The following is a 27579-nucleotide window of genomic DNA, read 5'->3' as shown; positions in this document are numbered from 1 at the left end:
CAATATTTTAGGACGCAATTATGGGAGATATCTATTATTATTATTATCCTTTATTTATATAGCACCAACAGTTTACGCAGCGCTTAATACAATACATAAATTCAAGGGATATGACAAGACAAGAATTGACAGACTAAGACAAACCGATACATTTGGTGGTGAGAGCCCTGCTTGCAAGCTTACAAGCTAGATGGAAATGGGGTGACAAACATAAGGCATAGAGAAAGGGTGAGAGGTATTGTGGTGGTTGTATCGATGACAAGGAAGTTCTAGCAGCTAAGATGGTATGCTTCTCTGAAGAAGTGGGTTTTTAGATGTTTCTTGAATGTTGGGAGGGAGGGAGAATGCTGAAGGTTCCTTGGGAGTAGATTCCAGAGATATGGGGCAGCTCAAGTGAAATCTTGTAGACGGGAAAAGGAAGAGGTGATGAGTGAGGAGGAAAGCCTTAGCCTATGGGAGGAACGTAGGGAACGAGTAGGAGAGTATTTGCTGATGAGGTCAGAAATGTACGGAGGAGCAGTATTGTGGATGGCCTTATATGTCAGTACCAGGATCTTAAATTTAATTCTAAAGGTAATTGGGAGCCAGTGGAGGGTTTCACAGAGGGGGGAAGCAGAAGAGAAGCGACGTGCAAGGAAGATGAGCTTAGCAGCAGCATTTAGGATAGACTGTAGAGGATAGAGTCGAGACAGTGGAGTGCCAACCAGAAGAGTGTTGCAGTAGTCAAGATGGGAAATGATAAGGGAATGAACCAGGGTTTTTGTGGATTCTTGGGTGAGGAATGGGCGGATACGAGAGATGTTTTTTAGGTGCAAGCGGCAGGATCTGGCGAGGGACTGAATGTGAGGGATGGAGGAGAGGTTTGAGTCAAGGATGACCCCAAGGCATCGGGCCTGGTTAGTAGGAGAGATAGTCGTGTTGTTAATGGTGATAGAGAATTCAGGTAGTGGAGTGGAGATGGAGGGAGGGAAGATAATGAGTTCAGTTTTAGAAAGATTAAGTTTCAGGTAGTGTTGTGACATCCATGAAGAAATAGCAGACAAGCAGTTGGTAATACAGGACAGGAGAGATGGATAGAGATCAGGAGAAGACAGGTAGATTTGGGTATCATCTGCATATAGGTGATACTGGAGGCCAAATGAGTGGATTAGTTTGCCAAGAGAGGAAGTATAAAGAGAGAACAGCAGAGGGCCAAGGACTGAACCTTGGGGGACACCAACCGAAAGTGGAAGGGGTGATGATGTCTTGCCAGAGAAGTTGACAGAGAAGGAACGGTTAGACAGATATGAGGAGATCCAGGAGAGAGCTGTATCTCCAATGCCTATAGAAGCAAGTGAGTCTAGGAGAAGGTGGTGATCAACAGTATCGAAAGCAGCAGAGAGATCCAGTAGTATTAGAATAGAGTAGTGACCTTTTGCTTTGGCAGAGAGCAAGTCATTGGAGACTTTTGTTAGAGCTGTTTCAGTAGAGTGAAGGGGTTTGAAACCAGACTGTAGAGGGTCAAGGAGGGAATTAGAGGAGAGGAAGTTAATGAGGCGATTGTACACAATCCGTTCAAGCAGCTTAGAGGTAAACCGAAGCAGAGAGATAGGGCGGTAGTTAGTCAAACAGACGGGATCTGAGGAAGGATTCTTTAGAATTGGTGTGATTAGCACATGCTTGAAGGCAGATGGTACAGTTCCAGATGATAGAGAAAGATTAAATAGGTGGGTAAGTGATGGACCAAGGGATGGACATAGAGACTTTGTGAGGTGTGAAGGGATGGGGTCGAGGGGACAGGTTGTTGGGTGAGAGGAAGAAAGAAGAGTGGCTATCTCTTCTTCGGTTGTAGGGGAAAAGGCAGGTAGTATAGTAGGAGTGGAGAGAGTGGTGTTGAGTGGTGTAGGAGGGAGTTGAAAGGAACTTTTCTAATAGTCTCGATCTTCTCCTGTAACAAAATTTCCTTTTTAAGGTTCACTGAATATCTGTAAACAACCAAACACATTTTAGAGAATTGTTAAGAGTGGTTAGGGCTATCAGGCTACCACAGGCTATCATACAGAGAGGCTGGTGAACGAGTACAGCCAAATCTTAGCTGGGACGCAGTGGCATCCATTGTCCAGAGTTTTCAAGAAATGAACAGGTAGGATATTGTATAAGGGCTTCTCCTACTACTTTTACCATGTATTACAGTTACTGTATGCCTACGGCCTCTTATATGTAACTATATTTTTTTTGCAGTAAACTACTCTATAAACCTCTACAGTAGGACATACAATAGGTATACAGCAAAGCATTTACATACACTGTGTCTGATTAGTTTCAGAGAGTCATGGATTTGGAGGCCAATGAAGTCACACATGAAATGATCTACGTTGATGAGGCTGGCTTCAATTGGGCGAAAAGGCAGCGCGAAAAAAACCCATAATTGACATAAGGGCCACAGTTACCATGCCGGGCCAAAGAGGAGCTAACATCACCATGTGCGCCGCAATCTCCAACAATGGTGCACTCCTGCATAAATGTGAGATTGGCCCCTACAACACCTTTAGAAGACCTGCAAGAAAGACTGGTGCCAGAGGTAGAAAGGGGACAGGTGGGAGACCACTTGCCAATATATGTAATCACATGGGACAATGTGACATTCCACCATTCCCGTGCAGTCACAGCCTGGTTTGATGCCCATTCGAGGATGATGTCCTGTTCCTTTGACCCTTACTCCTCTTCCCTCAACTCCATTGAGGAGTTTTTCTCATCCTGTTAATGGAAGGTTTTTGACCATCGTCCACAGGACCAAATGTCCCTTTTGGATACAATGAATGCTGCATTCCAGCTGAACACTGCCAGGGCTGATAAGGCATGCCAAAAGATTTTTCCAAAAATGCCTTGCCAGAGAAAATATCAGGGTACGTACCTGTACGGGTACGGTAATTCTAGGTGAATCAAATTGGAGGAAGAAGACAATAAAAAGGAGGAGAGCCTAAATATATACCACTGTATGGAAACAGGTCTCAGTGCCCTCTTTTATGTTCTGAACAGAAAAATAATAACCAGCTACCCGGAAGACCAGGGTGGAGATGGATAGTCAAGTATCCCATCCAGTGGTTGGCACTTAAAAGCTTAAATGCTCATGTAATAACAACCTGGTCAAAGAAATATACAATAGTCAGTACCACACAATCTGCATTTTGCAGGAAACTTTCTGTTCCTCACACCCTACCTTCTGTATGACCCTTCCGATAATCAAATTACCTGTCAGCAAGTCTGGCCTTACCTCCTGTTTCATTTTTCTCTCATTTTTGATGAAATGTAAGCTTTTCCATCTGTGTACCAGTACAAATACGTTACCTTGTGATGAACCTATCTTAAGATGAATATACCGTATTTGCTTTATTATAAGACGAGGTTTTTTCAGAACAAATGCTCTGAAAAATACCCCTCGTCTTATAATTGGGGTCGTCTTATAATCAGACCTCAAATGAGGTCTGACTATGAGACTAAGATCCAATGGGGTACATAAGGCATTTCTGTAGGCAGAGTGCTCTATGATATGCCTTTTAACCCCCTTAATGCCACTCAGATATGCGTTTTAACCCCCTTTATGACACTCTGCCTCCAGAAATGCCTTTTAACCTTCTATACGCCACTCTGCCTCCTGAAATTCCTTATACCTCCCTATATGCCACTCTGCCCCATAATATATCTTTTAACCTCCTAAATGCCAGAGTGGCATATAGGGGTATAAGGCATTTCTGGAGGCAGAGTGGCACATAGGGGTCAAAAGGCATATCATGGGGCACAGTGGCATATAGGGGGTATAAGGTATTTCTGGGGCAGAGTGGCAAGCCTGGGGCAGATGTGCATAACTGGGGGGCATAGTTTTTTAATCTTTTATAAAAAAAAACAGTTTACATAGTTAACATGAATTAACATTTACTAGTAAAACTTTTTTCCTATAGGGTCGTCTTATATTTAGGCTTTTTCTTTTTTTAAAAAATTAATATTTAGATTTTGGGGGGGTCGTCTTATAATCAAGCAAATACGGTAGTAAGTCCAGTTCACATATTGTTACATGTACTATACCTGTACTGTAAACATACTGAATCAAAACATTGGAAGTCGAGCCATCTTAAATTGAGGGGCATCTGTATGTAATCTATTTGTTTATTATATGGTTTATTTTTATGTTATTGTTAATTTTGCTTATTATAATAGCACCTGCCTGGACTCTATAAACAAACTGTAATAATAATCTTTTATCTATACATTGTTTCTGGTATCCATCCGGAGGAAAAAGAGGTTTTAATCCGGAAATCATGCTGGAAATACTTTGTTATAAGACCAAATACTGCGAAGTAGCAGCAGGACCAGACTAGCTGTTAGGGGCATCCGAGGAAGCCGATTGGTGAAACGCATTGTGCTGAATACGCCCATTGAGGAAGTGGACACAAAGGAATTTTATGAGAATCAAACTGTCACTACTACAGCACGGCACGACCCCATTCCTCTCCAAAGGAGCTTTAAAGTATTTTCCTATGTAAGATACAACTTTTTTAAAAAATGTTATTAAAGTTATACTATTCTCTTATAACGGTACAAGGAAGAAGCTCCATTCCCCAGAAGAGGCTTCCATGGGCTTTCCAACAGAGGAACTTACTGAAGAGTCCATTTAGTTAGATTTAAGTACTGTTTCATTTTCACACATATTGGGGTGCCTTTTGTAAATTTTGCGCAGCACCTTATTTTTCTGTAGTGTTTCTGGTATCTATCCGGAGGAACAAGAGGTTTTAATCCAGAAATCATGCTGGAAATGTTTTGTTATATGACCTATAAATAATTCAAAGATTGGTAAGTAGCAGCAGGACCATGTTAGGTGCATGCTCATTGGGACAGGGCCAGAACTAAAAATAGTAACTAAATAGGGGTACAGCATTGCAAATAAACAATGTTAGCATACTTATGGTAATAAATCTGAGTTCAGCCTAATTGGCTTACCCCATTCCTTACTCAGACAATAACTCCTATGCAGACCCACTGCCTTTTTGCATATGTGTTGAGTTGAGGTCATGGGACTAGTCACAGAACACATTGTAGGTTACAATAATAAAAAAAAATATATATTTAATTATGGTAAGACATTATGGAAAAAAAGAAAAAATAAGAAAAGTGTTTAGCTTGTGTTATATAATGTGGTAATGTCAGACAAGGGCTTATTTGTATTATCTGTTTATTCATCTGTAAAATATAGAGCTGCCTTTGTGGCAGATTAAAAAGTCAAAAGGGCAGCAGTGTCCGAGGTAGAAATGAAATGCAAGGTTCAATTAGGCAGCCATAACAATTTTTGAGGTCACAGACAAAAGATCAAAGCATTTAGAAAAAAAAAGCCACCACATTACCTACATTTCGTAGGAAAGCCTGTAACAGTAGCATACTTGGAGGACAAACAGAGATATTTACCCAGTGTAAGGTTTCTTTCAAATTTTCACTGTATTTACTTGGCTCTGATAGGGTGTAATCAGTAAAGTTTCTTTAAAGATGTACCAGAGATTTAACTATGCATACTGAAAGGCTCTTGCATGAGAAAGAACACATAGATGGTTTCCAAAAGATTTGCTCCATAACTATGTTTAAAATTATTCCATTCTCCCTACAAAAATATTCAATACATATAAAAATGTGGGGCTCTAATGTTCAAACATTTAAGAACAGAAGGTGTACTATTACATCCCCACAAAACTGCTATTCAGACAGTAGTAGGAACACTGCTGCAGGCAAACCCAGGTGGCCAACAGGAGCCACTTCGGCGCATATGATTGCTCGAGGAGCCAGCAGAGGCTTGGATCTTCCCCAGGGGTTACATAGTTAGATAGGATGAAAAAAAGACATGTGTCCATCAAGCTCAGCCTTTCCCATGTCTGTTTATCTCCTGCTGTTCATTCAAAAGAAGGCAACAAAAAACCCAGTTGTGGCTCTTTCCAATTTTGCAATGGCAGCATTCTGCCCTCTATTGGTAAGATACATTGAGTAGCATAATAACTTTGGATTTCAAGCATATGGAACAATGCTACTCAATGTATCTAACCAATAGAGGGCAGCATTCTGCCCGAGAATATATTAGCCATATATGGTAGTGTGCTCATTGGTCACCAGCAGGAGGCCCCCTGCTGGCGACCAATAGAGTTACTCATATGGACATTTAAACTCCTGGCGCCAGAGCTGCTGCGGTACGCGTTAACCCCGTATTAACCCCTTAACCGGAAAAAACGAAGAAAAAACGAGCAAGAAGAATGTTCACAAAAATTCGCCCAAAGAGAAGACAGGAACGGGCGAATATTTGCGGAATACGCGCACGAAGACGAAGAGCCCCCTGGTGCCCAAGTCTAGTAGTAGTTATTTGTTATTGCTCGGTTTGTGTGTATTGTTTACCCTTAACACATGTCTAGCAGTGGACCAGTTTTGCAAGTTTATGTGTAGCATGAGTGACAAGCAATCTATGGTATTCCAACTGCTTTTTAATATAGCCATCATAACTTTCAGACTCTTTTAGTATATTACTATTTATTCATTGATATAGCACCATCAGATTCTGCAGCCCTGTACAAAGGGCAGACAGGACATAACAAGTAGTATATAATATAACTTAAGATGACTTACAGAAACAACAGGCGAGGAGGGTCCTACTCAAATGAGCTTACAATCTAGAGGGTTGTGGGTGTATAACACAAGAGATAAAAGTGCCATTGTTTGGGATGGACCAGCCACACTAGTGTAAGGATTGCAGAAAAAGGACTAGGAAAGATGAGTTTATGGAATATGGGAGCAACGGTGTTAAGGCCTAAGTTCTTAAAAAAGTGGGAGTTGTAGTTCCTTAGGATCCTTTTTCTTTATAAGGCAAACCATATTTAAAACAAAAAGGGGAAGTAAACTGTAGAATGTATCCAAAATATCAGAATCATCAAAGGTGGTCCACCAATATTGGTGGCACAAAAAAGAAAACAATGAATGAAGGAAGGAAGGAAGGAAGGAAGGAAGGAAGGAAGATAGGAAGGAAGGAAGGAAGGAAGGAAGGAAGGAAGGAAGGAAGGAAGGAAGGAAGGAAGGAAGGAAGGAAGATAGATAGATAGATAGATAGATGTTATGCAGCCGCTTAGTAATGAAGGCGTTCTGAGGGTGAGGAATCAGCTGGTCACAGGCTCCTCCCTGCTTGAGAACTGAGTATGTGCAGAACTGTCAGGCTGGGAGGAAGCGACTGAGGCCGCTGGAGAGACTGGAAGCCACCGCACTCAGGTATGAGACAGCAGCGGCGGGGCACGCAGGCTGCTGGGTGGGTTTTATTGGGATTAATGCTCTTGCTTCTTGTCAGCGATGCCAAACCCTCACATCCCGCGTTTTAGCCCCGTCCAATCCGAGAGAATAAGATGTGCGCAAAAACACTGACTTCCCCGTCGTAATAGCAGGTGCTCGGGGATCCCACCTATGTGATTGTAACTTTGTCCGTGGAAGACACCCGGCTCGCATTCTTTCTCTCAGTCCCACTTTCTACACACTGTACAGTCTGAAAACAATAGCCTGGTCGGCCCTTCTCGGTGCTGATTCTGAATTGATGACATTTTAATTCGAATTAAAATGCACTTAATGCTCCTGTCTCGTTACCAGCGCACGGAATCTATTGCTCATGTTATATATTTGCGTTTCCTTGTATAAATCGCGTCGGGAGCCTCCCATGTGATAACAAGGCTGAACTCCAGTCATGTGATGGACAGGAGGGGCAGCTTGTTAATGGAATACGCGACACCCAGTCACCCGCTCACTGTAGTGAATACTGACTTATAAGACTAGAATGAGTGTCCTGCAGGACGGCAGGTTACCTATTAAAAATATTTACTACGCTCTCAAATCGTTACAGCCTAGTTTAGAACTCCGTGGTTTCACTTCCCATTAGGGCGTAGTAACCTGTAGTCGACTGCTGTGCACAGCAACGCCCATCATCCTCATCCTGCCTGACCCTGTTAACCATTATATTAGTCATGCACTCTGTAAATAAAAGTGAACTCCCCCCCCCCGTAACGTGAATTTAATTGCTAAGTCAAGATGTGATGTAATAGTGCACTGGGCTGTATGGATAAAAAGTGATTCTGGGGCAAACGTGGTTATATCACCATGACAACCAATGGAATCTTCTCATTTTTTTTGTAGTTGCTAATGGTGATAAACCCACTTTTTAAATTCAGCTTCAGGATCACGTATACCGTGCATAATTGTTTGAATTATAGGAATTTGCTAAATGCGTTACAAAAAGTACCGAACCTGGCCCTGCAAGAACAAGGTTATCGTTGGTGTGACCCTGCGGACTACCAGCTCATTCTAGATGCCACGAGCCAAGGCCTTTCAGCAGAAATGTTACTTGAATACTATATTTTTCAGTTTTATAAACTTACTGTACGTTTTTACGGATCTGGCTTCAGTTCATATACGGGCCTAGTTAACCGCTATAAGAACTATAGCAACCAGTGCAATGGTGCTGCTGATTGGACCTCTCCTTTGGTTGCCACGGCGATAAAGCAGCCTTTAAAACTTTGTACCCCCATATGTAAAATCTGGAAAAGTTTGCTCAACGTAGAAAGCAGAATTAGGTGGCTGCAATCGAAAAATACCTGGATGCTGAATAATAGCACTGCTGTAAACATATAAAACATGCAAATATATCTATCTCAAGCAAAATTGTTCATAGATCCATATATATGCGTGTAGAGACACACACGCATATATATAATATATATATATATATATATATATATATGTGTGCAAGTTCATTAATTGTTTGTTATACATCAAACTTAAAGAAACTGGTTATTTTTAACGTTATATGCTTTTGCTTCATTGACTTTGTTCAGCAGGTGCATGAAAGCAGAACTGTGTTAACTCTGTTCTACTTGGTTGGGTTTATGGTTAATTATAGTAACTAATGACACAATCACCACTGATATTTACTGCCTTTTCTTACAGAATACGTACAGCTTCATGTGTTTGTTTCCTCTGTAATTTTGCATGTACTAAAACACAAAGATTATGGACAGCAGTGTGTAATAGAGATATCCACAGGAATATATAATTTTTAAAATTATTTTCATACATAATAGACAAACTAATCATACAAAAAGAAATGCTGTCCGACCTAACCTAGTGTTTAGAATAAGGCTGCCAACAAAATTATAGTGACAATGGACGCTGCTCTTTCCAAATTTTCCATGGGTCCCATATACAATGATATTTAAATGTTTGATTTGTTATGTTAGAATCGTTGATTTCCATGACCGCTTGCAAATCAACGTGGTTAATTATCTCAGCTATTCTCGGGATCCCCCTTGAATTCTATCACCGTGCCAAAAAATCCAGTTGCGCCAATTATATTAATACCAAAGGGCTTTATTTGCAGAGGATACCTTAGATTGCAAATATAACTTATAATGTCTACTTAAGGAAAGCTTTATAATACCCTATATCAAAGTCCGTAGCTATATTGGCATATTACAAAATCCAGAAAATCTCAGAAAATCATATGTGAAATAGTCCCTTTTGCTAAATGACATATCCAACATAAACTGCTTTGGGAATGATTACATTTGGATATAACATCCCAAGTATAATACCATTTGAGTTTCCCATAAATTTACTTTATGAATATACGTTCTTACCCCCAGTATTGATTGTTTCCTCTCCTCTATAGTTATCTTTCTTTTTCTTATCTATTTAAGATCTCTAGTTTTAGTTTTCCCCGTGAATATTGATAAAAAAAAAATTTCCCAATGCAACTTTATAATACTACCTTTAGTGGGGGCCATTTACTAATAACTCAAATAAAGTAAGTAATAAAACTTCTGTAGGAACTTTTTTTTTATCATCTAATTTAAATCTTTTTCTAAAATTCCTCAAAGTTTTTGTAATGCCGTCTACTATCTGATTCTGTGATAATGATTTTGAGCTGTATTAGGTACCCAAATTCCAAATCCAAGGTTTCCACATTGAAAGGTATGTAGCTCTAAAGCTAACCAGAGGTGTCCACTATAAAGTTTGATGTAAATTACATATAAAATCCCACAAGATTAAAGTGACATATAACATTGAGTGTAAGAATAGTGTAGGAACGACTTGAGTGTGGGCAGACCGTTTTTCAAGTATTTCAAGTTTCCAAAAGAAAGCTTTTTCGATCCAGAAGGTACTTGAACTGTTGATGTGAGATTTTAGAAACCACCCTCTCTAAAGGTGTTGCTTGAGTTTTAAACGTTTGCTCTCTCCGCAGGTACGTGTGGGACGGCAGTCGGTATAATCGGCCTGGCCATTTCTAATAAGAACAAAGTTCCAATTTTGCAGCTATGTCTTACAATTCTGGACGAGATGCAGGGCAGCTTGCTCAGACGATATCGACAAACATCCAGAAGATAACACAGAACTGTAGGTTATATCCTTGTAAAATGTGTGTGTAAAAGAACTTGTGATATTAGTTTAAAATGTTGGTGCTAATTCCTAAATCTCACCACCTTCACTACCCATGATGACGGGCTAATCCCAGTAAGTTTCTTCTACAAGACGGGATGAGGAGATGACCCTGGTATGCTCAGCCCTTCTTGTAGGAGACACGGGTTGGCAGTAGCCCCTTACAATGCACATTGTACTCCTGTGAAATGTTGAGTTCTCCTGCAAACGCCAGCTTTTGTGAAAACATTTATATATCCATTCTAGGAACCCTATACTTATTAAAGAAACCATTCAAGACAAACCCATGGACTGTATTTCCTTGGTTTATTCCTTAAGGAAAGTTGGTGGTATAATATCATATGACAAGGGTAGTCAAGTAACAAAAGCTACCGAGTCGGGTTTCATCATTAAACAAGTAATAATTGGAAGGAGAATAAGGATGGACAAGTTCTCCTTTGTTTTGTTAAGCTAGTGCGTAAAAGCAAGCTGGGTCATGAGTTGAGTGCTATTTCAAACATATCTACCCGCAAGAGGTCAGACACAGTTGTGTTTCTTATGAACTAAACATTTCATAAAATTCCAATTCCTTTCTTAATTTTAGCTTCTGAAATCCAGAGAATAGTGAATCAACTTGGAACAGCACAAGACACTCCAGAACTAAGGAATCAACTGTAAGTGTTGGTTCTATTAATGCTAGAATGTAACGTTTTTTTTTTTGTTTGTTTGTTTTTTCTTTCTTTCTTATAAATCTGTATACCATAAAGAAAGGGCTCAAAACTAAACCAAATAAATGCAGGATTCTAAAGGGCAATCAAACCATAATATTAACCTACCTCAACGCAACAACAAATACCAGGATAAGAACTATTTCTAGGTACAGATTTATAAGAACCTACCTCAAACAAGTGTCTAAAATCCTGCCATAAAACGTAACTTTTAATAGTATCTATGCCATATAAAATGAATACAAAGTATCAATCCTGTGGCAGTCACTGCTCAACCAAAGATTCCTGGCAACAGACACTATGTATGAATAACCATCCTATTGCTTCTTCCTACATCTTAGCCTGCCTGCTTCTAATGAAACTAGTTACTCATAATATAATAATAATATTCCCCGTATTGTGTAGAGCGTGCCCTGATCTATCGGTCATCAGAAAGAGGGGGGAAAAAAGGAAATCAAATAAATAAACCCCGACGCGTGCTTCAAATGTATCATTCGCTACGAGAATGTAGCGAATGCTATCTTTCAAAAACGCGGTGATAGATCAGAGCACCCTCTGCTACGTAAAATATTATTGAGCCTAGAAATCTGTACCTAGAAATAGTTTTTATCCTGTAGTAGTTGTTGTTGTTGTTACTCCAAAAGTACTCTCCAATATGGCATAGGTGTGTATTGCTGTAGCACCAGAAAAAAATATGCAAATGTTTTTGTGTTTTGTGAATAAAACTTTTTCATTTGAGGAAAGAATACAATGGTGTATCTGTTATGTACCATAATAGCGATGTGACTTTGCATTTTGTCTAGATCATTTCATGTGTCTGATTCATTGCAAAGGGGGCAGACTATCCTGAATCCTATTTCTTTCTCATATATAGAACATAGTAATAGATTTTGCCTTTACATAAACCAGGGTTAAAAATGACATCTGTTATGGTTCTTTTTATTTTGAGATTTCACAAGGTGCATTTTACCTCATTTTATTGACTAGCTGCTCATTTTCCAATATGCTGTCATCCGTTTATATCTTAAAAACTCTTAGGTAAACAATGACATTTTCTTACTACGGGCAGCAGAATTGCTTTAATGAAGTCAGACTGTGATAAGATCATATTTTTGTTCTCAAAGACCTCTGTTTTCTTTTTAGACAACAGAAAATACAGTACATAAACAAGATCGCTAAAGAAACAGACCAATGCTTGAAAGATTTTGCTTCTCTGCCTGCAGAAAGTGATCAGGTAGATAACTGATTTTTTTAAAATGTATTATGTTTGTATTCTTATTATTTCTGTTGGGAGAAAAAAAATGTGTTTTTCCAAATTGCGATAATGTTACTTTGGTGTTTACCCTTCCTGACATATATAGATATTTTTAAAGTAACTGATTCACTATGTCTAAATTGTATGGTAGCCAATTTTTTATATGGTAGTAGAAGTATTATTGAACACTCATCCACATCTACCAGACAGGCCAGAAGAAATCCCATGGTGCTGCCACAACCACATGGGGATTCTGGGTAGGCGCATGCAAATAAGGTCAACAATGATCGGCTTTTACCCGGGTTTTGTCTAAAGGCATTTACCTTCAAGGGATCCATGTATAAAGTGGATATAGAGGCAAAAGGTGACCATTGTTGACCTTATTTGCATTTGCCTACCCAGAATTCCTTGTGGTTGTGGCCTATGTAAACCTATAAACCTATGTAATGGTGTTTTTACATTATGCATTTACTATGGGTGAAGGAATCTTAACATTCTTACATTCTCTGGGTCTTCATGATTATTCCTCCTCATTAACTTATCTCTGCCTTGTTAACTTGCTAATTGTTATTGATCGGTTCATACAGCCTTTTCAAGAATGGGCTGAAGAAAAGGGAGGGAACATCAGGGCAGGAAATTGATTTCATAACATTGGCTCTGCCACGGGGTTCTGGCAATCTGTTTGACTTTTAAACTAAATATCTCTCATAAACTGTTTGTTTTATGACTATATAAAGAAAAGGCACAGGCTGTAGATAATTTCAGTAACTTACTTGTGCTGAAAACTGAGGAAAAGTTCCCCCTTTGAGTTACCATATCAGGAAACCACAATATCTCCGAGCAGAGTTTCATATTATATTGATGGTATTCTTAAAGGGAAAATCTCCTGGTGTGCCTGTATGTATCAATGTATATTTATGTGTGTACAGCCCTGCGTAATTTGGTGCTTAATACATAAAAGATGATCATTATAATGTAGGCTAGATTTGACAGAACCTGGTTTTATTTCATTTTGTTCCAATAAACTTCCTTAATCTGCACTCCTGGGGACTGCCATCATGTGATATTTCCCTGCTTAAACACCGCACTGAGCTGATTGTTAAAGTCTGTCCCTCCATAGACTTTCATTAGTCTGAGTGTCCAGCTGGGTCATCAACAACGAGCCATTCTATAGTTAAACACAGGCAATATGAAAAGGCATCAGAGTGGTTGTGTAGTAGATAATACAGGTAATAAAAACCTTAACGTTATGCAAAAACTAGAACTGTTTCAAAGTCACATTGTTTTTGAAAACATATTTTAATTTGATACTAGTAGTAACAAAATAATGAGTGTTCCCCTTTAAGTTAAGTCCCAATCTTTGTTATTTGCTGCATGTCAAACTCAAGTCTGTTTGCCTCCCGTTATCATCCCTGCTACTTGGTTTGAAACTGAGCCTCAATAATCAGTTTTACAAAAACGCTTCAGAAACATAAGCAAAATACTGTATATTCCGGCGTATAAGACAACTTTTTAACCCCAAAAAATCTTCTTAAAAGTGGGGGGTCGTCTTATACGCCGGGTACTTACCAAGCCGGAGGTTCCCACGAAGCCACCAATCTCTCTAATCACTACGCGCCGGCTATTGATGCCGAGCGCAGGGATGCCGTCATGTCCCGGCGCCCGGCATCAATTGCCGGCGCGTAGTGATGAGGGAGCAGGGAAGCCCGAGGTCTGGCACTTCAGACCTCGGCTTCCCTGCTCTCTAATCACTAGGCGCCGGCTATTGATGCCGAGCGCAGGGATGATGTCATGTCCCGGCGCTCGGCATCAATAGACGGCGCGTAGTGATTAGAGAGCAAGGAAGCCGAGGTCTGAAGTGCCAGACCTCGGGCTCTCACAACTGGATGGAAGAAAGAAGACAGAAGATAAGGTAAGAGATGGGGATATATATATATATACACACTGGTGTGTGTGTGTGTGTGTATGTATATATATATATATATGTGTATATATATATATATATATATATATATATATATATATATATTAGGGCTGCAACTAACGATTATTTTAATAATCGATTAGTTGGCCGATTATTTTTTTCGATTAATCGGATAAAAAAATACATTATTTTAAATTGAAGAAAAATTGCAATAAAAAACGTACAATTTACACTTTCATCTCTTTATTGCAATGGCCTCTCTCTATTCACCTTCTTATTTTACTGACATAATAATAAAAGCTACAAGAACCCAAACACGGTGTTTCTCAAACTAGGTTTTAATACAAAGTTATTAGTAAATATTAATTCATATGTTAACTATTTTTCATATTTTTTTTTATTTACCAAACTGCCCCCAGTTATGCACATCTGACCCCCAGCTTGCCACTCTGCCCCCATATATGCCTTATACCTCTTATATGCCAGATTCCACTGTGCCCCCTGATATGCCACTGTGCCCCTGATATGCCTTATACTCCTTATATGCCAGTGATATGCAACTGAGCCCCCTGATATATCTTTTACCCCCAGATTTGTTTTATGCCCCCCTGATATGCCTAATATCGATGTCTTATACCCCCTATATGCCACTGAGCCCCCCGATATACCTTTTACCCCCAGATATGTTTATGCCCCCTGATATGCCTAATATCCATATGCCTTATACCCCCTATATGCCCTAAAAATTCATAATACCCCCCATACACCACTATAACTCACCCATACACCACTCTGGCTCCTCCCCCTCCCCTCCCATACACCACTCTGGCTCCTCCCCCGCCCATACATCACTTTGGCTCCTCCCCTCCCATACATCACTTTGCCTCCCCCCCTCCCATATACCACTCTGCCTCCTCCCCTCCCATACATCACTTTGGCTCCTCCCCCTCCCATACTCCACTCTGCCTCCTCCCATACACCACTCTAGCTCCTCCCCCTCCCATACTCCACTCTGCCTGCTCCCATACATCACGTTGGCTCCTCCCCCTCCCATACATCACTTTGCCTCCTCCCCCCTCCCATACTCCACTCTGCCTCCTGTGAACCTCCGTTTCTGACAAGACACCAGGGAGCCGGGTAGAGAGGCAGAGTATTGGAGGGTGGCTCCCATACACCGCTCTGACTCCTCCCCCCTCCCATACACCGCTCTGCCTCTCTACACGGCTCCGTTACTGAAGGCACTTTCATTGCAGCTTCATAGAAGCCACAGTGTAAGTGAAGGGCAGTAACGGAGTCTGTCTGTGCGATGCAGACCCTCACCGGCTATCAGAGAGGATGATTCTCTGTCAGCCGGTGGGGGTCTGCATCGCACAGACAGACTCCGTTACTGCCCTTCACTTACACTGTGGCTTCTATGCAGCTGCAATAACGTTGCCGGGTAGAGAGGCAGAGCGGTGTATGGGAGGGGGAGGAGGCAGATGGGAGGGGGAGAGAGACGGAAGTGAGAGACCGGCCGACAGTGAGGGGAATCCAGGTCCCCTGCAGCGTAGCGGGGGATCTGGATTCCGGTGTTATAATCCGATCTCTGTTTGAGGTCGGATTATATAAAGAGAGGAGTTTTTCAGAGCATTTGCTCTGAAAAAAAACTATTTTTATAATCGATAAAAATCGATCCGATTAATCGATGATGAAATTCGTTGACAACGATTTTCATAATCGATTATTATCGATTTTATCGATTAGTTGTTTCAGCCCTAATATATATATATATATATATATATATATATATATATATATATATATATATATATATATATATATATATATATATATATATATACACATACGTGTGTGTGTGTGTGTGTATATATATATATATATATATATAATATACATATACATGTGTGTGTAAAGGCAGGGGTGTGTGGTGAGGGCAGTGTATAAAGGTGTATGTGTGGACCGGCATATGTGTAGATATATATATATATATATATATATATATATAGATATATATATTATATATGTGTGTGTAAGGGCAATGCATGTATGTATATGTCATCAAATCACCGATAAGGTACATCGCTTGCCTTGATTGGCTGGTTGTTGTACGCTGGGTAGAGGGGTAGTCTTATACGGCGAGTATAGTCCAAACTCTATATTTGGACTGTAAAAGTTGGGGGTCGTCTTATACGCCCAGTCGTCTTATACACCGGAATATACGGTATGTAAAATGTCAGATTGTGTATTTAAAGCAAAATGTAAAATCAACTCCAAGTAACCCACCTTGAATTCCAGGATGTTATTGTTCCTGGACTATTATCTTAGGTCATTTTTTAATTACCGTATTGGCTCGGATATAGGCCACACCCGAATATAGGCCGCACCCGAATATAGGCCGCACCCTTAAAGTTAGGTGATTTTTTTTTTTTTTTTTAAGGAAATTTTTTTCTTAGTTTAAAAAAAAAGTAGAATAGATATGCTGCCACTCTGCCCCCCCCGAGATATGCTGCCGCTCTGCCCTCCGCCTGATATATACTGCTACTCCACCCGATATATACTGCCACTCTGCCCCCCCCCTCCGAGATGTGACCAGCCCCCCACACACACGACCTACCAAAGCAGACTCCCGTGTGTCTTGCGGGGCCGGCAGGGGACACCTACGCAATACGCGTAGACAACTTCCGGTGCCGGCACGGGAGATTGTCTAAGCGCATCGTGCAGACGTTCACCAGCTGCGGTGATGCGCGTAAACGACCTCCGCTGCTGGCATGTCTGCACGATGTGCTTTAACAATCTCCCTTGCTGGGACTCCCCCCGTGGGGAGATTGTTAAAGCACATCGAGCAGAAGTGCCGACAGCGGAGGTTGTTTACGCGCGCATCGCCGCTGCCGGTGAACGTCTGCATGATGCGCCTAGACAATCTCCCGTGACGGCACTCCCCCCGTGAAAAGTGCCGACAGGGGAGGCTGTCAGAGCGCATCGGAGAGTAGGATACAGGTCCCCTGCACCTGCGGGGGATCTGTATCCTAACCCTGCTGCCTGCCCGGCGCCCGGAACTGCATGTCCCGGGCGTCGGGCGCTAGACCCCCCAAAAAAAGACTTAAAGTGGGGGGAAAAAGTGCGGCCTATATTCGGACCAATACGGTAGTTCCCTCAAGATTGTAAGCTTGCGAGCAGGGCCCTCCTCCACCTAATGTATCGGTTTGTCTTAGTCTGTCAATTCTTGTCTTGTCATACCCCTTGAATATATGTATTGTATTAAGCGCTGCGTAAACTGTTGGCGCTATATAAATAAAAGATAATAATCTACACGCTAATGCTATTTATTTCATTTTTCTTTAAAGAGGCAGAGAAAATTGCAGAAAGATCGACTTGTGAATGAATTTACTGCAACACTGACAAATTTTCAGAAAATTCAAAGAAGGGCTGCTGAAAAGGAAAAAGAATTTGTAGCCAGAGTTCGCGCAGGGTCCCGAATATCTGTAAGTTGATGTTTATTCCTTGATCTATAATTTTAAGATAAATCGAGGTACTAAACACATGCATCCCTAGTGTCACTGATTAGGAGAGAGAGGCCCTCTTTGGGACTCAAGTACAGGAATTAGTCTTTCGTCGAAATGGATGTCATCACTCTGTACCTAAGATCAAAAATTCACAAATATGTATCTTAACAGGAACCTCTTTATTATCCATTTATGTACTACATTCTGTGAATAAAACACGTTATAAAACGCTTTACTCAATAAAGTCACATAGAAAGGCCCGGCAAAGTTTTGCCCCGCCCCCAGCCACATTTTTTTCAAATCTTACAAGGTATGGAGAAGTCAGATACATTATATGACCAAAAGTACTTGGACGCCCGCCCCCAACCACATCTGTTTTTTTGGGTGTTTCAAATCTTACAAGGTATGGAGCAGTAAGATGGATTATATGACCAAAAGTATGTAGACTCCCCCCAATTGCGTTTGGGTTTCAGCCACAAATGTATGCTTCCAGTTTTGTGGCAGGTCTTCCTATACAACATCAAATACTCTTTTGGCTGAATAGGCACAAATTCCCATAGACCCACTGCAAGATCTTGTTCAAAGGCTTCCCAGGAGAGTGGATCCTCTTATAGCCCCGAAGGGGGTTCCAGCTCCATATTAATGCCCATGGCTTTGGAGTTTGTTGTACAACAAGCTCACGTATGGGTGTGATTGTTAGTTGTCTGCATTCTTTTGGTTATATAGTGTACATATTAATAATGTATATTAACTGTGGCTATGGCTTAATAAAGTATATCACTCGCCTACCATGTCTGAAAGTATGCTGTAAATTATAATGTTCTTCCGTAAGCAGAAAAAAGATAAGACGTTGGTGGATAGTCATCGGTTTGCAAATAGTGTATAGTTTAACTAAATAAATATTTTATTTGATATTTTAAACATCCTCACAGTAAACATTCAGTAACATACCTTTTAATTGCTTTTAAACATTGGAAAATGATGGTGTGAGTGTAAAAACACACAAGTAATTGTTTAATTTCATCTGCCAAATTCTAGGGAGGTTTACCAGATGAAGGTCACAAGGAAGGAACATTGGTCAACTGGGAAAAGTAAGCCATTTGTTTTTTGTTTTTTCCAAGTAGTGTATTTGTTCTGATTTTTAACAGTTTCTGCTTGTGCCGTTTTAGGATAGCTTATGTACTTAATGGCATATACTGAAACCTCAGGATGGTAAAACAATGGCTGCGAGTGTGCCAATGCCATAGACAGATTTTGGCTAGGTTCATTCTAGAACCCAGCTGCTAGGGCAGAATATACATGTGAACATCATATAGTCTGAATCCTGATACTTACATGGCTGAGTATTTTGCAGGATTTTCCCTCTGAAAACAGTTTGTCTAATATTTTTTCTATCTTAAGTATGGTTAATAGTCTTGCTATCCAGCTCAAGTCACGTTGAATGTCTGTAAAGAATACTTGCCTTGACTAAAACGTTTTCTTACTTTGTCAGTGAGGGTCTATCGCAGGCAACAATGCAAGAAGAAGAAATAACAGAAGAAGACCTTCGTATTATAGAGGAAAGAGAATCTGCTATAGAACAGCTTGAGGTGGGTTTTTTGATGGGATTGTATATTAGTATTAGCATTTTGGCGTCCTAGACCTGTGGTAACACTTCAGCATTCCCTTAACCACAATTGACGCGCCGGTCACTTCATAGGGTTAAACGGGTATAGAGAGCGGTCTTAGATCACTTTCTTCTCTCAAACGGTGTTGCTGTAATGCCTTGATATCGACTGGAGAAAACAAACTGGTTGTGTGAAATATCCATGCATTTCTAATGGATTGTTGTATTTTTTCAGATCTGAACGTAATGTAATTATTCTTGCAGGAGGATATCAGAGGCATAAATGAAATATTTAAAGACTTGGGTATGATGGTCCATGAACAGGGAGATATGATAGGTAAGTTTTGTAATTACATAGGAAGTTCCATTGCAGCATTCAGAAAATAGTGTCTTCTACTGATCTTCTTTAGTTTTATATTTTCTGTTTTGTTTTACTGTGGCCTATAATATGGATCCAATTATAGGAAAAAATAAAAATAGCCTGAATAAATTTTCCAGTGGCTGTGTCTTTTGGTGATTGATTATATTCTTATTTATTAAGAGTACTTGATTGTGTGTATATATAATATGAAAAACGGCTATAGCCATATTAGTCAAAGAGAAGTTGGAGTCTTCAGCCGGAGATACGTGTTTTGGGCTAACATGGGCAATGTAACTCTGTTAGAACTTTAGTGATCTCTTCTGCAAATGCAGTCGTTTTATCTGTTGGCCCGAGAAAAGGTATCCTCTTGAACGAAAAGCTGCATATTAAATAGAGAACTGCAATATGTCTGACAAGGCACCACCAAGCCTAGCATCCCTCTGTTATTATTATAATTATTATATTATTATTATCACTGTTATTTCCCTTATTTATATAGTGCCAACTAATCCATCCTGTCCAAATATACATTAATCATTAGTGTTGTATTTTAGCTAGCCCTAAAGATTTATCTCCTAATATAAATGCTGTTGGGAGTCATGTGAAAACTAATTTTGGTACAAAGTTTGAAAAATGTCCTTAATGCTATATGGACCGACAACAGGGACACCATAATGACCAACAATATTCTTGCTGGTTGGATCATCCCCTTGGGTGGTTATGGTGACAAAGCACACCAAGACTTTTCATTTTTTTAAATTTTATATAAATAAACCGCATAATACTATTATGTTTCATCGTATTACTTACTATTAAAGCCCAGAGTTCTCAAATCCAAATAACAATCTCTTAATGTGATCATTAACCATTCAGATAGCATAGAGGCCAATGTGGAAAATGCAGATGTGCACGTCCAGCAAGCAAACCAGCAACTGGCCAGGGCAGCAGAGTACCAGGTAATTATAACGTACACTTTATTCTTTCCATTTTGCTTTCTTAACTACATGATAATATTAAGATTTGTACTGTGAGATAAATGGTGCAAATAATGTAGTCTTTTGAGAACATGACTATGTAGTCTTTTGAGAACATGTGACCAACTCATGAACTCACTGACACTTGGTTAAAGAAGATTCAAACAGAAAAACTGATTCATTGTGCAAAATCATGTATACAAATAATGAAACACTATGTCATCACAAACTAACAGGATGAATATGACAAAAAGAACTTGAGAACAACTGATCAGTCCGAATATGGGGGTTGAACACATAGTAACTAATGGAACAGTTATGTAAATTAGCCAATGGCAGTGAAGGGGCAGGGCAATTAAACAACCAATGAGGACAAAATCACATGTGGGCTTGGCAGGTTGTGTCTACAGTCATTTGGTCACAATTACACTGACCTTCTTTTTTTTATTTATTTTTTTAAGTTCATCTTTCCCATCTACTTATTCCCCACCCACTTGGATCTCCACCCAGTCCCTCCCATCTGGTGTTAGACCTAAAGAATTTAGTTTATTATTATCATGCAAACTTTAATGTTTGAGGGAGAACTTTGTTCTTACAATCCCCCATATCCCTCTTGTTTTCCGTAAAGATTTAATATTATGCTGGTTAGCCATAGCACAAATACATTGGGTAGGAGAAGTATGTTACATTCTTAGCTGCACATGGAATTTCATTCATAAAAATTATTTTTCTTTTCTGTTATAGCGCAAGTCAAGGCGGAAGATCTGCATCATCATTGCAGTACTGCTTGTGCTGGCAACGGTTATTGGACTGATTATCTGGGGAGCCACTAAATAATAGTCATCTAATACTGTCCAGATATTTGTACAACACTTAACAAGAAATTAGAGGCTCCCATTCTTTCAAATCGATGAAGGCAAAAAAAAGAAATCACGTACATCTTGGTTGTGAATGAGTTGCTTTGATTTAGCTACTGGTCAGTGTCATGTATATATATATATATAAAACGGCCTGGGCTAGCTTACAGGACACACAGCAAATACCCAGTCTTATTTTTCAAATGCAAAGGCATGCGATCACTTAATCTTAATCTTTCAACCTGTTTTAAACATAGCAGAATGCCCCATACATTTTAGTCTGACGGGAATAAATGTACATGGCTACATGTTTTGCATTATTGGGATTAAATATTTAAATTAAATATGGAGGCAGATACGGTTACCAGGGGAGTGCAGACAGCCACAATTACAAGTGTGACTCTGATTTAAAGTTTTTAGGGCATTACTTTAGGGCTTTTTCATGCACTTTGCCTTCCACTCCACATATAGTTACAATCACTTTAGGCTGCATTTACCTTTTGACCAGACCTTCCTCTGACCTATTTTATCTTCTGTTCAGCCCGTTTCTGTAAATGTGTTGACCAGGACCTGGTAGTAAGCCAAAAACAAGAAAGAACAGTCAAAAATGTGGTTTAGCAACAACATTTCTTGCTTGCAAAAGTTACTCCGAACAAATAGGTATGTGACTGTAAAGGTGGAAATTGACTGAAACATCTCATAGAATACACAAAACTAAAGGGGTTTATATACCTTTTTTTGTGTTGACACTTAAAGAGCCATACCCAAGTAAAAGAAGAAATTGCATAGACTAGTTTATATAAAAAGCTGCTGCTTGTCTCCGTCTGCTGCCTTGTCCCTGATGTTCTCAGCAGAAGCCGGTCTCTTGACCATTTAGAAGTCAGCTGTGTCTGTACTGCCTAATAATATCTTCACGGTTATGGGACAAAGTGGAACCAAACATAGACAAGTAGACACGTTTCGTACCAAAACAAAGAGGAAGAAAATCTAGAAACCTTACTTGAAATACACAAAAAATGTCCTGATCTCGTCTAAAAACTGTAAAAAGTGGTTATAGAGGCCAAAAAGGTGAACGTTGTTAATCTGGTTGACGTATACCTAACCTGGGACCCCTTGCACGACAGGATTTTCCAGGATTTTAGGAGTCCAACATTTTTTAGTGCCACTAAAACCATCTGATGTGAAGTATTGAATAGGCAGCAGATAAAGCTTCGTAATTTGGTTTATTCACAAATACCTGTGTGTTGTCTTCCAGTTGGGGCTTTCTGCTAGTACATACTGATTCTTAATTTGTTTTATGTAAACCATTTATGTAACTGCTATTTCATATATATATATAAATGATATATCGTTTATTGTACTTCAGTATACACCCAATACACCAGTCTGCTATTGAGCAATGATCTATTATGATTTTGCCCATAGGGTTATTTAAATTTATATTTACAGTTGACTTCAGCCGTAACTATAAATTGTGTTATTGGTTTTCCACACTCCTTCTTTCCCCCCTTTTTCACGCATTTGCTTGTATTGATGTGTGGTTTACACAGGGACATATACCCAGGTGGGTGCTGATTCCCCATAGGTCCAGCCTGACGTAGAGCAACATGACCCCATAGTTCAAGTAGATGTGTGTTAGTTCGTTATATGCCCCCCCCAGGGGCCAGGAGGTGCCAGCCCTCCATAGATATAGATGGGTTTATAGATTATAAGCACAATCTTGGACACTGTCAGAATATGATTATTCCAGGAGGAATCATTTAGTGATGGATGCAAAAAATGGGTATAGCTTGCTTTGGATCAATAGAAGATTTAGTCGTTGGTAAAAATGATATCTTTAGGGATGTTGGGTATAGACTCATTCAAGCTTTGATGGTTTCAGATGTCATAAGTTGTTACAGAGGGCTAAACTAATATTTCCGTGTGTATTTTAAACTTTTTTTTCATTCCATTGGGACCTATCCTTGACATGATTAATTTGATTTAGGGTTTATTATTATGCTGTATGTAGTTATATATGATCCTCTTCGGACAGTAAAGTAAGTTAAAGTGCAAACTGTGAAATGCAGCCACTGCTAAGCACAACCTGTATTCAGCAATCCCTGGCAAATTATCGGAAGTCTTGATTTCCTTGAAGCACTGTTTCTAACTTTTTTACAAATACCAGTAATGATCTTTGTTCCTTTTAAATTCAGGAGCAGATTTAGTTAGATGTAGCATGCAATGGTGTTTAACATTGGATTATGCTGACCTGAGTGTTAAAGTTGCTGTTCCGCCAACGCTCCCAAATGTAACTCTTGTATAACAAAATTAGAAACATTATTCATAGGACTGTTAAACGACCAAAACGTTTCCATAAATAATTCTTCAATCAGTTGCCATATGACACAAAAGCAAGCATTGAATGTTTCTATTTTTATGCAATTAAATCTTAGCATAAAATTCACTTATTTTTCATGTCCTTCCATGCAATGGCTATTGATAAACCTCCCTCTCTAGAGTATTACAGGGCCAGACTGAGGATGATGAGGTGGCCCTGGCATATCCAGCTGGTGCCCACACACTGTAGCACCCGATCATATGGGTATACCTTGCATGTTTAAATTCTGCTTGGAGGCTGTTCCAATTATCTACCACCCGCTCAGTAAGGTGCCTTCCGTTACATCTAAGCCTCTGACCCTCTAGTTTTAGATTATGACCTCTTGTTCGATCATTTATCCTGTATTTCAATAAACTTCCATCCTGTATGTTGTATTATATGTTTCTATATGTATCTATCGCATCTTTCCACATCTTACCCCTTAGTGCCATCTGCCAAGGTTTATTTGCTTAACATTCTAGAGAGTGTGATTGGTGGCTTTCTTTATGAAACAGGAAGTATAAAACATTTATTTTAATATACAAAAAAGAAGAAAAAGTATATATAACTACAAGTTTTTTTTTTCCCAGTATCCAATAAATGGCTACATAGTGTTGATTTGTCCACTAAGTGTCAGTGTAACATCACAACAGAAGTCTCTTTAGGTACTAAGTGTTGACACAAAATAAGACCTATACAATTTTATTAGAACATTCATGAAATGTAAATACTCTGCTAATTTGACCCTCTTACAGGGGTTTTTTCTCTCGCTTTTTAATTTTACTTTCTCTTAATTACGAAATTCACCTGTAAAGCGAATTAGCCGATTATAGTATGCATGCAGCCAACAGAAACTAGGTAATCCAAGAATGATTTTTTTGTATTGTTTGAAATTTGATATGATGCCTATACTGACGGAATGATTTTTGCCAATTCAGCCATCAAATGCCATTTTGTAAAAATATATAATTAGCTATGACATGTAAAGTAACCACATTTAGCTGTGCGACCCCCACCGGGGACTGTATGACTATGAATTACATGCCTGAATTCCGCTGATACAACAAGTCAAGTAAATTATCAGTTTAACACGGGGCTAAGAAACCTAAAATCTATGGCTATTGCTAGTTTATTAACCCATCCAACTGTGACTGTGCAAAACACTGTGTGTGATGGAGTTATAAAAGATTTATAAAATATATGTGCCATGTTTATCCTATGTTTGCGCTTATTCTATGACGATATTATCAGAGAATAATACAAAGTGTAAAGCACACAAAATGTGTATTTTATGCAGAAAATTGATATGTGAAAAAGGTTGTTGTTGAGCTTGTAGATTTTTTTCCCCCATTAAAAAATATGTACATATGGTAGAATGTAAACGAACTGTAACTAAGCCAATATTAAAACTATGAAGAAAAAAAGTTGAGACATTTTATAAAAAATCATAATTGTATTACAGGTAGTGCATTGTATTACACTGTAGGTGTGGAAATGAAACAAACGTCATGTCAAACAATAGATCTATGAATGCATTTTTATTACAATAAATTTCATATTATAGAACCCCAGTATATTCCACAGCACTTTTTATAATAGAGGGTCAGTGAAAATAAACATTGACAAAATACAATGTTTAGACGTAGTCGGCAAAGAGAGAACTGCTCTTTGGAGCTTACAATCTATTAGGGGGCTGAGGAGGAAAGCCTGTGATGATTTGATTGTAGTGGTGATGTGAAGAAGTCAGTAGTATCGAGGTACATGATGTTCCATCAGGATGCAGGTTGAGTGTAGCTTGTATTCTTCTCGGATTATGTGGGTTTCTAGTGGTAATTTAAAATTAAAGTAAGTAGAAAAGAGTCCGTCAGAATGGGGTGTAGATTTACAGAAAATATTACAGCACATATAAAATCCTGGAAATGCATCTGGAAGAGGTGAGAGCAATAGAAGAGGTGCAGGTTCTACTGTAGTTAAAACATTTGGAGATACAAGTTGTTAAGGGCTCTGTAGGTGAAGAGTTTAACTTGAATTCTAGACTGTATGTCGAGCCAATGGAACTGGCACATTGGACACCAGAAGAAGTCTGGCAGAAGTATTCAGGGTGGATTGGAGTGGTGAATGAGGGGGGGGGAAAGGTGGAGGTGGGGTAGTAGGGAATTGCAATAATCCAGGTGGGATATGACAAAGGGAACTGTTTAACATTTTAGTACACTCCTGTGTGGTTAAAGCACACATTTGAGAGCCATTTCACCAGTGAAGGTGACAGGATTTGGTGAGCAATGTGGGGTCTAGGGAAGACTTGTTTAAAATGGGAGGGTTGAGACCATGTTTGAAGGGGGATAAGAACACACCAGGGGTTGGAGGTTAAATGTTTGTTGGGTTTTTGCACCCAAAAAGCCAACAAAATTAACACACATCCAAAATAGCAGCATTACATCCAAACATGAAAATGCATAAAGGTTAGAATTTCCACTTTTAGATGTTGCACTAGTTGAGCTCCTGCTGTTAGGGATCACGTTTAGGAACAAATAAGAAAATCAAACCTAGGATAACTTTACTTACCAAAGCTACGTAATTAACCTGTCACATTTCCAAAACCAAGTATTTCATGGTCAAGATGAATTTGTGTAACTGGCCTTACCCTTTTTAGTGCCTGGATCTTGCCAGAAGGAACATTACAATTTTAAGGGCTCTAAATGCCCAGGATTTTTTTTAGATTGTTGCATTAGTAAATCAGTTTTTGATTTGCTAAAGAACAGCAATTTATTTCTTTCAGGCAGCACCATTTGGTCCTCTGAGCATCCATATGCTACTGAATTTCTCAAATAAATACAGGTTATATTCTTAAAATTTTAGTATCACACAGCACTTGTCTCTTCACTAGGAGTTAATTTTTAAAATTAAAACAATAAACAAAAATGTCTACGGTGTGGGGAGGGGAATCAAAGAGAGAACAGAGAGAGGAGCTCTGCCAAACCAGACTTCCTCTGAAATTTGAGAAATACAGAAAACATACAAACATTGGAGGACAACAGGACCGTCTGGTTGGAATATGTTTCTGTAAATAAAATATAATAAAATAATGTCTATAGTTTTTTTTGGTCTCTTCCATAAAGGGAGCTCACAGGAGAGTTGTAATTTCAACTGTTGTATAACTCTATGAAATATGATGGCTCTAAATACAATAGAAAAAATATTATATATATATATATATATATATATATATATATATATATGTGTATATAAAGAATGCCAATCAAGTGTAAAAAAACCCAACTATTATTCAAAAATAGGACTCTTAGTAGTAACATCCAGTGATAATTACCAATCTTATCTGTATCAGTGGAAGTAGTGTGAAGAAGAAAAATAGTAGATAGTATTCGATATGTAGATATTTGCAAACAAAGCAGCTAGTCCTGAAGGGGTATGGTGTTCCACTTGGTTAGGGAAAACCTGTGCTGACAAAGAATTAACTAAAAGAAGACAGCGCTCAAGCAATATATGAATATAGAAATATATATATATTTTATTATAGAAAAAAGATATTAAAAAGCAAAAAA

At 39.1% G+C, this 27579-nt stretch overlaps 1 protein-coding gene and 1 long non-coding RNA gene across 2 annotated transcripts; both read left to right on the top strand.

Annotated features, from left to right (window-relative positions):
- Nucleotides 1-7178: 7178 nt before the first annotated feature.
- STX7 (syntaxin 7) lies at nucleotides 7179-22635 on the top strand. Its single transcript, XM_053458851.1, has 10 exons — nucleotides 7179-7266; nucleotides 10280-10431; nucleotides 11057-11126; nucleotides 12324-12414; nucleotides 17704-17841; nucleotides 18901-18953; nucleotides 19355-19451; nucleotides 19733-19805; nucleotides 20703-20785; nucleotides 21548-22635. Exons 2-10 carry the CDS (start codon nucleotides 10353-10355, stop codon nucleotides 21638-21640), a joined length of 777 nt encoding a protein of 258 aa, XP_053314826.1. The 5' UTR covers nucleotides 7179-7266; nucleotides 10280-10352; the 3' UTR covers nucleotides 21641-22635.
- Nucleotides 22636-23874: 1239 nt separating this feature from the next.
- On the top strand, nucleotides 23875-24407 carry LOC128483143 (uncharacterized). Its single transcript, XR_008351043.1, has 2 exons — nucleotides 23875-24190; nucleotides 24230-24407. It is a non-coding gene; the product is annotated as an uncharacterized LOC128483143 (long non-coding RNA).
- Nucleotides 24408-27579: the final 3172 nt, after the last annotated feature.

Source organism: Spea bombifrons, chromosome 3 (genome assembly GCF_027358695.1).
Source record: "Spea bombifrons isolate aSpeBom1 chromosome 3, aSpeBom1.2.pri, whole genome shotgun sequence".
NCBI classification, from domain to species: domain Eukaryota; kingdom Metazoa; phylum Chordata; class Amphibia; order Anura; family Pelobatidae; genus Spea; species Spea bombifrons.
This window is presented reverse-complemented; position numbering and strand designations above follow the sequence as displayed.

Bases quoted from the DNA above. Each gene is read 5' to 3' on its own strand.
- STX7 (XM_053458851.1), top strand. From the start codon at position 10,353: ATGTCTTACAATTCTGGACGAGATGCAGGGCAGCTTGCTCAGACGATA. The intron at 10,432-11,056 runs GTAGGTTATATC...TCTTAATTTTAG, and splicing joins CCAGAAGATAACACAGAACT to CTTCTGAAATCCAGAGAATA. The intron at 12,415-17,703 runs GTAGATAACTGA...TTTTCTTTAAAG, and splicing joins TGCCTGCAGAAAGTGATCAG to AGGCAGAGAAAATTGCAGAA.